General features: G+C 35.9%; 1 protein-coding gene across 1 annotated transcript; it reads right to left on the reverse strand.

The window, feature by feature from the left end:
- Window positions 1-6,255: 6,255 nt before the first annotated feature.
- On the reverse strand, window positions 6,256-7,830 carry LOC129223220 (ankyrin repeat and protein kinase domain-containing protein 1-like). The gene has a single exon (XM_054857785.1). It carries the CDS (start codon window positions 7,828-7,830, stop codon window positions 6,256-6,258), a length of 1,575 nt encoding a protein of 524 aa, XP_054713760.1.
- Between the last annotated feature and the right edge of the window lie 6,192 nt (window positions 7,831-14,022).

Below are 14,022 nucleotides of genomic sequence, written 5' to 3' on the forward strand. Positions count from 1 at the left end.
GGATTTGATGAATAAATTTATATTTTTTTCTGTCTCAGCCTTTGCCGAAAGATCATCAGCTTCAATTTCATACTCGTTCACATCTTTTTCCAAACAAGCTTTTTTCTTCTGTAAGTATTCTATTTCCTCTTTTAATGAGATTCTCTTTCTTTTCAAATTGTCTGTTTCTTCCTCTATTTTTTGTTGCTTTAAGTATAGCATATATTTTGCACGTGCTGATGACACAGATACTCTCATTTCATTAGTGATTTTAACGTCAAAAATACTCCCAGCAATTCTGATCTTTTCACAAATTATTCGTTGAGAAATAAAAGAATTTTCTTTTAAATTTTCCACTTCTATAGCTTTATTTACAGAGAAGCCTCTTTCAACTGATGCCTGTCCATGTGAAAATATCATAAGCATTTTGAAAATGTCCCATAATTTGGAAAATTCTCCACACTTGAAATACTGGTAAAAAAAATGTGTCTACTGAATCAACTTTATAGTTGAAGTTTTCAAAATCAAACTTATTTTTTTTAACAATACCTTCCACAAAGGAACTATACTCCTTTAAAATATCATCACCATCTTAGTCTCTAAAATTTAGAGACTAAATCATGAAAATAGAGACTTAAGAGACACTCAAAAAAAAAAGAGACAAATAGCTAGAAAAGAGACTAGTTCCGAGGCCTGCTAGATTATACAGTTGTACAGTATTGTTCAAACTTTGTAAGAAACAGCCATTTTAAGTTTGAAAAAGAAATAAACTATAGATTTCTCATTCCAACAACTTTTTTTTTAATTATAAGTGGTGCAGAAAACGAAAAGGTAGTGTATATTTTTTTTCCTGGCTAAACAGAAAAACAATATTCAGTAGAAGTAATTGGAGCCCACTTTGATTAGGATTTTCAAAGACTTATCTAATTATTTTCAAGGACTCTAGAATGAATAAAAATTTTTAATGCACTTCATTTGTACTTTCCAGTCTCTGATATTTTAGTACTCGATTGTAAATTTTTACAGTCCTGTTCTAACTTTGTGAGAAATAGCTATTTTAAATTTAAAAGAAAAAAGAAACCATAAATTTCTCATGACAACAACTTTTCTTAGTTGCAAGTGGGGCAGAAGACGAAAAGAAATGGAAGTAGTGTGTATTTTTTTCCGTGCTAAACAGATAGACAATATGCAGAAGAAGTAAGATAAAAGCAATCAATACAAAAGAATTTCCAAAATACTGCATTCGGGATTGAATAAATAGTAAGATATGAAATATGTGAGTCACAAAAATTTATTTCAATAATATGTTACCAACGTGAGGACCATGATTTTTATTTTTAATACGTTATGTGGCAAGGAGCTGAATTTGACATATATTGGCATTCCTCTCCCTCTACCAATTGTTAGAAATTTTAAAATTTAAGGTTTGTAGCCACACGTTTCCAAATATTCAAGGTTTCCAAGCACTTAAAAATGAAATTAGTTTTTTCAAGCAATTTCCATTTTTTAAGGAACGAATCATGAATTTTTTTGGGAGTTAGGGATCCACTTCAAAGCAGGGGCCCTAAGCAATAGCTTGTTTATCTTATAGGCGAATTCGGCCCCATTTGTAATTCATTCTTACCTACAAATTTTTGCTTGATTTTTTTTTTTTTTTTTTTGGTAATTTTTACGAAAATTCGTCAGTTTTTACCGTTAAAGGATTTTTACGATTTTACCAATCTTTGTTAGGTTTTTATAGACTTTTATGCACAAATATACTTTAAATGTGGACACAAATCATAACGAGTAGATCGTTCTGTTAGCGCAAATGGGAGGGGGGAGGGGAGTTTTTTCCCCTTTGCTCTAGGTTCTAATTTGTTAAAATAATTCTCAATTATTATAAGTGTTGCAGCTTAATGTATAGCTCGTTTAGCTTATATTTTCATTCCTACACTTGCCCAAATGGTTTTCAATCCAAAATAGTGAATTTAGACACATTTTCAGCACCCCAGTGACAGCTGTACTATTTGTATTTAATGTTTGTTTTATTTTTTTTTTCCCTTTTCTTTTCTCCCATCAGAAAAGAACATTCGCTTTTCTCTTCGTTTTCATTGAACTATTCAAAAAAAAAGTCATGATTTTTTTGTTTTAAGATTTTGGAAGATGTGTTGTTACTATATATAAAGTCCTCCCAAAACTGGGGGGCATTGCCCCCTATAAATCCACCCATGCCCTTCTAAACTATTCAAAAAAAATAGTATTTTTTTTTTTAATTTTTGGAAAATGTTGTTACTAACATGAAGTCCTCCTTTATGGGGGGGGCATTGCCCCCCCCCCCCATAAATCCGCCGATGCCCATTATGCCCATATAACCAAGATTAGCCTCCCCCCCGCCACTTTTTGTTTTGGAGGGGGGAGCAACAGTGCCTTGACCTTTTTTTTTTTTTTTCAAGGTGGGGCTAGGACTTCATACTATCACCCAGCGGCCCAACCAAAAAATAGTTTTAGGAGGGCACTCAATATGTTCTCGCTTCTGGTCGGTGGAAGAGGAGGGGGAGGGGGAGGGTACGGGGGTTCTCCCCAGAAATTTTTTTGATTTGTAGCACAAAGAACGCAGTTTTAGGCGGTCTCTGGCGATGCTACGGGGGAAAATTCTGAAGGCCTGCGGAAATTTCTAGAAATTGATATCTTAAAAATGCTATTATAAGCTATATTTGTTGACGTTAGTGTAATAAAATGAATGGGCCTTTTCGAAGTTGCCCCCGAGGGCTTTTTTTTTTTAAAAAATAGAGCAAAGTCCGTCACCCCTCCGAACAATTTTTCGAAATTGAAGTTCTAAAAACGCAGATTTAGACTAACTTCGATAATGTTACGGGCAGGGATGTTCTGGGATTCTCCCCAAAAATTATTTTGAAACTAAAGTCCTAAAAACCGCAGTTTTAAAGAGATATTCAGTAATATTAGGTGGAGGGATGTAAACGCTCTCCACCTTAAAAAAATTTCAAAATTGTAGTTTTTCCTTTTTCGATTTCATACGGGAGCAGTTGGACCCTCATACGAAATTTTTTCGTAATTGAAATCTTATAAGCGTGACTGTGGATCATATTTGGTAACGTTAGGATTTCAGGAGTTTTTCAAAATTGAAGCTCCATAAAAGCAATTTTAAACGATTTTCGATGCTTTCAGAAGGCAAGGCGTTAGATAATTGCCCATTGGAAATTTTTCAACATTGAAGCCCTGAAAACGAGTTTTGAGAAGCTCTTTAAAGGTCTTCGTGGTTGGATGGGGTTTGCTAAGTATAGCATTTTGAATACTTTCTTATTTTTAGACCGATAGGGAAAAAGGAAAAAAAAAATGGGGTGGAGACCGGTAAAAGAAATAGGGGTACTTGGACGTAATTACCAGATCAATAGTCAGTACCTTTTGATTATTTTTTATTTTAATGTTATTTTTAAGAAATCTATTCAGATTTTTTCCCAACATCAGGCAATTTTCGGAATGGAGGAGTTCGAGAATCCTCCCCAGAAAAGTAAAATGCAATTTCAGGTCATCTTTGGAGTCGTTTAAACGTAAGGAATGGTTTTAGGAATCTTCCTCCAAAACTAGTTCAAAATTTAAATCTTAAAGGCATGATATCAACTATTTTTGGTACAAACCTTAGTTAAAGGGTGTTGGTTCGGGGACCCTCTTCCAGAATTGTTTTGAAATTGATGTCTGAAAAAGGCCTAAATAAATGCGTTTTTAGGACATAAATTTCCATTGTTACTCAACCCAACCAAAACTTATTTTAAATTTCTTGCAGGGGACGAGAGTTAACAAAAGAAACATTTTGGAGACCCTTCTTTTCAAACTGACTTGTTGTTAAAATAACTTCGCTTCCCCAAGACATGTTCTTTTCGTGAGTAAGGGGTACGGATCCCATTGACCCTTTCTTAACACCATTGTTTGGTGCCATCAAATGCAGGGTTCCCAAACTTTAACGATTCCCGGTACCTTTTGAAGAACTAAAATTTTCTCGTGGCATCCTCTAGTTTTATGTACATTGTTACTAAGGGCACTTCGCGGCACCCCTCACCTATTCCTGCGGTACCCAGTTCAGAAATCTCTGATCTAACGTATTATAATTATTATTACCACAATCATAGTTATTAATTCATTATTATTATTTTTTCTTTTTTGTAGCTAAAAGTTTAGAAATTATTTGTGAGCAACTAAAACCAAAATTAACTACCTTTATTTTTTTTCCAGATTTTGGAGGGGGTCCGGGCCCCCTCAGCTCCTCCCTTATATACGCCCTTGGTTTTCTATCTTTGAGAATGATTGTTTTGATGGGAAATTTTGTTGTATTTTTTTTTCCTCTAATTGAAACCTGATTGTTGAACCTGCGTCATTTGACAAAACTTTTATTTTCGATGTAGACCGTGCAAAGCCTGGCAATGCAGCTAGTCTACATAAATAAAACTGAGAATATATTTATATGTGTGTGTGTATGTTACCTATACAAATCCACAGTTTACGTCGGATCTCGACCAAATTTGCCAGGGAGGTACTTTTCGGAATGGAAGAGATCGAGAATCCTCCCCAGAAAGGTAAAATGCAATTTCAGGTCATCTTTGGAGTCGTTTAAACGTAAGGAATGGTTTTAGGAATCTTCCTCCAAAACTAGTTCAAAATTTAAATCTTAAAGGCATGATATCAACTATTTTTGGTACAAACCTTAGTTAAAGGGTGTTGGTTCGGTGTTGGTACTTGGGCACCCAAGAACGTAGGAGGGTTTTCGAATGCAAAAAGTACCGAATCTTTCGAATTTCAATTTTAAAGCCCGAAAATGGCATTAAATTGCTCTCTCTAACCGAAATAATTCGTCGATCAGTTCGATTTTGGTGCCATTCAAAAGCCCCCGAAAAACACCGATACAGCTCATTCATTTCTTTCGAGTTTCACTAAAAGATACAAGCTGATGTGTGCATCACATGACTTCCTTTTTACACCAATTTAAAGTTATTTCCCCATTATTGGCAATTTTAATTTGATTCAATAGTTAACTCTCTAAATATCACTGGCCAGCCATATCAATGGCCAGATTGAAACTAGATTTAAAAAAACAAAACAAAAAAAAAATTTTTTTCTAAATCAATTTGAATTTAAATGTTTTTCGCAATCACGAGTTGCGACAGGACGCTACTCATTGGTTACTGCCCCAATCACTTGTTTCTAGAAACTGTTCCTGTCGATCCAAGTCTGCCCCTTCTCTCGGGTGGTTACGTGTGTATAGGTGTGTATGTGTAGACTTGTATGTGTGTAGACCTGTGTGCATGCACGTTGGTGTGTGTGTGTGTAAAAGCGCGTGTGTGTGTGAGCGTGCGCAATTAATAAAAAAGTGCAAGCATATAATATACTGCAATCATTTACAATGCAAATTTAAAAATCAAATTCAAATTTCGAGAATAATGAATTTTTTTATGCTTCAGTGGAGTAAATCTTATATTTCAATGCCCCAAAGTTAATGAAACTTATTTATTAAAAATGGAGCAAAAAAGGTAAGTACAGAAAATATGAAATTTTTATGTTATTAAATGGATTTTTGAAGCATAAAAATACCTTTTCTTAAAAAATAAAACCACGTTAAAAGCATCCTCGAGGCATCGCGAGAACCGGCTCACGTGTCCCTTCAGGACATGCCAGTAAAAACACCACAAAGTGCAGTCGAAGTTACGTTTTATTTTATTTTTAGCATAGTACAAATAATACTAATAATTTAAAAAAATTTAACTAGAAGAAACACTATCCAGTTTCAAAGATATATTTTAAAACTTGAGAATATTTTCCAGTCCAGTTTACTTTGTTCTGGCTAGTGCTGTACCAAAAACTATTCAAAAAAATTAACATAACTTAATCATTCAGTTGTCAGTAAACATAGGATGCATGGAGCACTCCGGACACATAAGTGAATTAAAGTAGTACAAAACAATGATAAATGAAATACAAGTGAATTGACTTTTATCGGCCAATATTCAAAAAAAAAAGTATAATGTGAAATAAACATAGTAACAGCCAAAGCAACCCAAGATGTCACTTCCTTTGGCACCATAGAAAAAAATTCAGTTTTTTTTCTGTAAGGAAATTTTTTGTTGAAGTCAAAAATACTCGCAGTTGAATACATACAAGACAAAAGCGGTTAAATTTTATGGACAGTCCGTGTACCAACTACGGACGGCCGTCGAAGGATTCGATCCACGACAAAAGAATTGTAAATAAGAAAAACCACATTTACTGTCACACTGGTAAAGTTCACTATTCGCAGGCACGGATGAAATGGCGCAGGTCTCGTTCGCTCAGGTGCAGCAATACGAGGTCCGTGCACGTGGGGGGCAGCTCGCAGGCCACGAAGGAGAAGCACTTCAGCCAGTGAGGTGCTAGGGTGCTCCACTTGTCCGCTTCCCCCATGACGAAAGCGATCCAGTCACGATAGATCGGGAAGTCCGCAAAGCCCCTCTTCAGGGCCTCGCGGACGGCCCCGTCCTCGAGGCATCGCGAGAGCCGGCTCACGTGTCCCCTCAGGACATGCCAGTAAGACCACCACAAACCGGGGATCCGGGCGTCCTTCATCCTCCAGACCTCCGCATCGCATCGGGAGAGAAGCTCGATGCATCTCTGTGTATCGTCCTGGGAAAGCTTCATCTCCGCCCAGTTCACGGCGACGTCCCACAAGGCACACCAGGCGAGGATTGCTTCCGCCAAATCATCGTTTCGATTAAAAGCAGCATATTGCAGAGGATCCCTATCCACACCCGCCGAGTCTAGACGAGCGCCGCTCCACAGCAGCTTTCTAACCACCCCCACGTATCCACATTCTGCAGCCCTATACAGGGGAGTGCACCCGAGACTATCCAAGGAGTCAATCTCCCCGTCGGCTCCCACCAGGAGTTCCGCCACAGCCTCTGTCCCTCCGCGGAACAGGGCTATGTGAAGGGGCGTACAACCTCTGTCATCTTTCGCGCGCGTGTCTGCTCCGGCGGCGAGCAGTTTCTCAATTATTCCTAGATAACCCACTCCTGCAGCGTGATGCAGAGAGGTTTCCCCAGCACTATTCCGGAACTCCGTAAAGCTGTCGGCTTTGAGTAGGAGCTCCACGGCAGTCTCCTGCTCACATTCGATAGCCAATCGGATGGGTGTATTGGATCCGCCTTCGCTTCCGAAACGCGTGTCCGCTCCGGCGGCGAGCAGTTTCCTGATGACTCCCACAAAGCCACGCATTGCAGCCCAGTGTATAGGGGCTAATCCATCTTCATCTAGGATGTCGGTGATGCAGTCCGCATCCGCCAGGAGCTCTGCCGCGGCTTCCTTCTCCTCCGTCAGGGCCACATGGAGTGGCGTATATCCTTTATTTATGAGACGCGTGTCCGCTCCGGCGGTGAGCAGTTTCTCGATTACTCCTAGATAACCCAATCGTACAGCTAGATGCAGAAGGGGTTCCTTAATAACATTCTGGGTGTCCGTTATGCAGTCGGCATCTAGCAGGAGTTCCGCGGCAGTCTCCTGCTTGAATTCGAGAGCCAATCGGATGGGTGAAAAGACTTCGTTTCTGGAAAGCGTTTCCGCTCCGGCTGCGAGCAGCTTCCTGATGACTCCCACAAAGCCACAGCACGCAGCCCAGTGTATAGGGGCAAATCCATTGTGATCTAGGATGTCGGTGATGCAGTCCGCATCCGCCAGGAGCTCCGCCGCGGCTTCCTTCTCCCTTATCAAGGCCAAGTGAAGGGGCGCCCGTCCCCATCGATCCCTTGCCCTAGGGTTCCATCCTCCATCCAGCAGCCACCTCACCCTCGCAGAGTATCCAGCAATCGCCGCCAGGTGCAACGCGGTCATCCCGTTCTTGTCTGTCTTCGAAGGGGCTCCCGGTACGTGCCGACGTCTCCTGAAGGATGAAAAAAATCTCGGTCACCTCGAATAGACGAAGAAAAAAATGCACTTCTCAAATTCATGTCAAGTCATTTTCTTAACCCGTTAGATACGAACGAGGCAAATACGTGTCAGCTCAAAATGCTCTTTCGCTCCGAATTTGCGTTACAGCGAACGCTACTCAGCCATCCGACTGACGCGCATTTGAGTCGTCCTTCAGGAACGTTATATTGACTATTAGATGGTGTTACTTATCCACGTCCCATGTATCCATGTTTCATTCCCTCGCATATTATGTATGCGACAAACGTAGGACGTGCAGGAAACATAAACAAGTTCCAGAGGTTTAGAAGGGAAACATAGGGGCGTAGCTAAGGGGGGGGGGACAAAACCCCCAACCGAAATGTTTGTCTCAAAAAACAAAACAAAAAAAAAGAAGAAAAAAAATCAGAACTACTTTTTTTCTGAGTAACAAAGGACAAAAATTCACTTCGCTCCCCCCCCCCCCTTAATGCCATTGAAAATCTGCTCTATGAGTGACCCTTAAGTTTAAAGACGCCTCCCTCTGCTGCAATTTTTTGATAATTGAGTGAAATTTGACACTTTGCTTTAGACATGAGAGATATTTGTTACATCCACGTATATGTAGCCTTTCTTTGTCATAGATTGCAAATAGTTAAATTTGTTTAATTTTATGAGCGGCGCAGTGAGAATATTGCATACAGTCGAATCTGTATATTTCGAATTTCACAGGAAAGAAAAAAAATCGAGATAAAGAGGTTTGGAGATACGGGGGCTTTAAGAAACTTTATAGAAATTTGGAATATGATGGTGAAAATTTGAAATCTATACTGAAGACAATATAGGCTCTTGATTAAAATTCCTCTGTATTAGTTTTGTTAGGTATTTATTCCTTTATTACTGTATTAAGTGCTTTATTGCGAGTTTAAGAAATCATTTTGACAGTAAAAGAAACTTTAAGCATATCTTTTTCAATAAGAAGTCTTTTATTGGTTTTTGGTCCCTGAAAATAAAAAAGACTTCTGTTTATAACATTCGAAAATTGCTGTTGCTCTCTCAAATAGATATTTATGTAAATTCTAAAGCAGCTAATAAAATTAAAAATAAAAACTTGAGAGGAGAACAGATAGTATGCAGCCTTGAGCGAATAACTTTCTACCGTCTATATTTCTTCCCTATTTTTTTTTAATTCAAATTTTATTAACTGCTTTAGAATTAGCACAAATGTAAATACATAAAAAGCAACATATAAATATAACGATATGAAAAGCAATTTATAATTCAAGAAATCTTTTTTTTTATTTTATTTCATACTTTTAGTGCAAACCAAGTTGGTAAAAATAGTCTTTATAATCTGACCATCGATGAGATTGAAAGCCAAACATCCAGTTTACAGGCGGAAATGGAAGTATCTATTAGCTTTCAGGGATGCCAGCTTTTGTAGATGTGTGTTAGCCTCTAAATTAAGCAGTCACACTGAAATGAACGGAACGAGCTCATCACATATTTAATTTCCCCCCTGATTTGGATATACTGGTTTTGACAAGACCGTTGCTAGAAAATTTCACTTTAAATTAAATGAAGGAGAAGTTGAATTTTCCATAACAGTAAAAAATATATAAATAAATTTCTTTGCTTTTGTTTTGTTTGACACAAGTATCGGACTTAGCGCATCCCATTCCAAAGTATGTAAGATTCACCTCCCTTTTATTTTTTTTAATTATATATATATATATATATATATATATATATATATATATATATATATATATATATATATATATATATATATATATATATATATATATATATATATATATATATATATATGATAGCAATATAAGGATTGGACAAGAAAGAGAAATTCTTTTAAAAGAACGAAAAAATGAAAAAATCCCAGAATACCCTAGGGCCTCATCAGGGGGTACTCCCCAAGGGTAGGGAAAACCATGAGATGTTTCGTGAGTGCTGTTACAAACAAAATACAAGTTTTATCTAAAGAAAATAGAACAATATTTAAGCTACAAGATTTATATAAAGAAAATAGAACAACGTTTAAAGAAAATAGAACAATATTTAAACCACAAGAGAAGCAAAATTCATACCTGAACCCAAAATCAAAAGGAAGAACGTACAAACATCAAATTCATCAAACATCAAAAACATACATCAAAAACATGAATACAAACATCAAAATCATTTTATGAATTTAATGAATTTGAAGTTTGTACGTTCTTCCTTTTGATTTTGGTTTCAGGTATGAATTTTGTTTCTCTTGTGGTTTAAATATTGTTCTATTTTCTTTAAACGTTGTTCTATTTTCTTTATATAAATCTTGTAGCTAAAATATTGTTCTATTTTCTTTAAACGTTGTTCTATTTTCTTTATATAAATCTTGTAGCTTAAATATTGTTCTATTTTCTTTAGATAAAACTTGTATTTTGTTTGTAACAGGTTCAATGTTTGTATTTCATGTCATGCTGATATTCTGGACTTTCAGTGACCCTTTTGCTTGTTTTGTGAGATGTCGGGGACTAGTGCTGCTTTTTTAGGCAATTTTGCCAACAGCACTCACGAAACATCTCATGGTTTTCCCTACCCTTGGGGAGTACCCCCTGATGAGGCCCCAGGGTATTTTGGGATTTTTTCGTTCTTTTAAAAGAATTTTTCTTTTTTGTTCAATCCTTATATTGCTATCAAATGTGTTGTCTACCTGTATCATAGAGCGGCCTGTGGCGCCTATTGAACTGAGTAGTGAAGTTCATTTTGGTTTACTTGTACAGATTATAACTACAATATATGATAGTGTTTCTTTATATATATATATATATATATATATATATATATATATATATATATATATATATATATATATATATATATATATATATATATATTAGGGTGGGCCGAAATAAGCCGAAAAAATTTTTTTTTCGAAATCAATTTTTGGATAGCGCGCAAAAGTTGCGTAGTGAGCTAGTTAGCACTCACAAGAAATTTCTTGGATATTAAAAAATATCTAGCCGGCGCTATTTGACACTGAAAAACCGAAAAAAAAGAGAAAAATGAATTTTTGTCGAATTTTTTTTTTAAAAACTAAATTCCAAATATTTTGCTGGAATGCACCGAAAATGTTATATAATGAGCCAGTTTGAACCCATAAAATGTTTCATTGATTTTAATGAGCATTTAACCGCTCCTTTCCGACATCAAAAATTGGAGAAAAATGAAAAAATATTGAATTTCTTTAAAAACCAATGTGAAAATTATTTTTCAAAATTAAATCATAGACTAATTAATTAAATAGCGCCATTAATCATAGTAATTATTATCAAGCAATAGTATCATACATTTTCGAGAACTACATATATAGATAATAAAATTTTAAAAAAGAAATCTTCAAATTTGATTTATAATACCTCATGCATAATGAATATTATATTTTGGAATAATATTTTCCCTTGTTATCAAATGATGGAAGTTCTTTCCTAGCTTGAAGTTTAGCACGAATGTATCCATCTCGTGCACTTTCACCACGAACTTTTTTTGCAGCTTCGGTTATTAGTTTCACACAACGTTTCACAGCTTGCGTGTGACAGGGAAATTTCTCGAAAGTAAACTCTGTCGAATGTTCTTTGCACATTTCTTTCCATTGTTGGTCTTTCAGATGCATTGTAAGAGGTGGCTCTGTTACAACACAGTTTGCCCAATCAACTAAATCAACGGCTTCAAAATTGAGTTTAGGACGCTCAAAAATCGTACACCATCCGAGCTCTTCTTCTTCTTATTCCTAGAGTTCAGAATGCGCCTAACAGCTAATTCCCGAATGTATTTTCTTGAGTCAAACAACATTGTCAACAGTAGCTGTTCAGGATGAGCGAAATATGCATTACTTGAGAGAACTATGAAAATTATCTCCTAAACGTTGTCTGGAAACTGCCTTGCAAGAGAAATCATTTTCCAAAAATGTTGGGCGCGGTTTCATTTTTATTTCAAACCACATTGGAGCATAAACTAAAATTACATACTTTACAAGCATTGTAAGGTTTTCTGATGGAGTTGGAGTGCCTATATACAAGCGTAACAAACGGTTTGTAGTTGTCAGCCATCGCGCATGACTGACTGAGTTTGCCTGGGCTACTGTCAGCCACGCTTGAAGGACAACTACCATCTTTTACGGCAAGACAGATTCTATACAAATATTGTTGTTTAGTACTTAAATTTTTTATATCTTACATGTCCAAAACCAGAAGATTGCAGTCAATTTTATCAAATTTGACCACCGGATTTTTTTTACAATCTCTAAGAAGTTGTTCGATAGCTCCAGAATATGAATGTGGCCACTTTGTGCAACCGTCCAATTCCAGTATAAGATGCCTCAGGGGCAACTCATTGTGGACATTGGACACAAGAGAGGACCCCTTTAATTGCTTAATTCCCAGCTGTGGAGGTGTAGAATTACAGCATTTCTTGTCGAGGGGTTTTGTCTCTTAAGTGGGTCATAAAGTCGAGAAGAAGAAATGGCTTGAGAAAAAGAATACTTGCTTTCAATTCCTTAATCAGTTAAAAGGACTTCAGAGGATTCACATTTTTTAATACTCAAGGGCTCTATTTGTCAAATATATATAAAATAGTTATAAAATAATCTTAGGAATAATAGAAGTAGTTGAGCGCCGTTTATTATCCATTAGAAACAATTGGAACCGAAGATTAAAAAATTAGCATCTTATGTAACTATTTTTTATTTGAGTGTGTGCATTTTTTAAAATTGGCGTACAAATGTCGCATAAAATTGATTGAATTTTCACTGTTTTTTTCTAAGTAACGTATTGCGTACCATTTCAGTACTTACTTATTTCGAAACTACTTTTAATTTTTTTTTTTTTTTTCATTTTTCCAATGTTTCAGTCACAAAGGAGCGTAGCTAACTAGCTAAATATTCTACGAAATGTATAAAAGTCTTTGAGGATTTCAACTAATTCACTGACAGATACTTCTAATATTTGCTGAAACTAGCTTCAAACTTTTATTTTCAAGCCCCCCCCCCCCTTTTTTTTTTTTTTTGAAAAAAGTGCATTTTTGCCCTTTTTTTCAGTTTTTCAAGGTCAAATAGCGCCGGCTAAATATTAAACAAATTTAGCGAATTTTTTTTATGGGTAATAACGGGCCCATATAGCAACTTTTCCGCACTATCCAAAAACAGATTTCCAAAAAAAGTTTTTTCGGCCCACCCTAATATATATATACACCCAGTAGCAGAAACTTTCTAGCCAGTCTGCGACACTATTTTGGGCAGTTGAAAATAATCTGAAGCATTATTATTAGATTTATTTTAAGTTTTTATAAAATACATAAGTCCCTTGCAAAGGTCACAAGACTCGGAAATTTTCCAACTGGCCTGTGGCCACTACACCCAAAAAATTTAGTAGTCACCACTGTCGCCGAGTTATAAAGTATAAAAGAAGGGGGGGGGGAGCAGTTTTCACTACTTTTATGAAAATAAATAGAACTCTGCGCACTATGAAAAACAATTATTCAATACATATTTATATAAATATGAAAAGTTTAAGCTAAAATAGGTTTTTGAATTTTTTTTTTTTTTTTTCAAAAAATGAATAAATAAATAAATTAGTAAGTGAGAAGTTGGAGGAAACTGCATTTTAGATGAATATTTTAGTTTATAGTAAAGCTTCCAAAGCAATGAGAATCAAATACAATTGTGCAGATAATAATTCACATTTTTCATGAAAATAATAGTAATAAAAAAAAAGATTTATTGTACATTTTATGTTATCTTTAATAGTTTGTATTGAGGTAAACATCCAATTCCGTTTTTTTTTCGGAAACTTAGGCAAATAGTAGTCTTGTGTATTTCCATCTTGCGAATGACCAAACATGGCGTCTACGCGAAAAATAATATATATCTTAATATATAAAAATCTTCTGTGCGGATGTTTGTCACCATAAGGCTTTTAAACGGCTGGACCGATTTTGATCAAATTTTTTGTGTGTAACTAAGTTGTGGCAAGCATGGTTTCGAAGTGCGATGGATCGAATCGGAAACGTTTTTGTTAAATAATTAATTAATTTAAACATTGGATGATTATATCTCCCAAATGATTAATATTTATTTTAACC

The sequence above is a fragment of the Uloborus diversus genome, chromosome 5, assembly GCF_026930045.1.
Source record: "Uloborus diversus isolate 005 chromosome 5, Udiv.v.3.1, whole genome shotgun sequence".
Classification (NCBI taxonomy): domain Eukaryota; kingdom Metazoa; phylum Arthropoda; class Arachnida; order Araneae; family Uloboridae; genus Uloborus; species Uloborus diversus.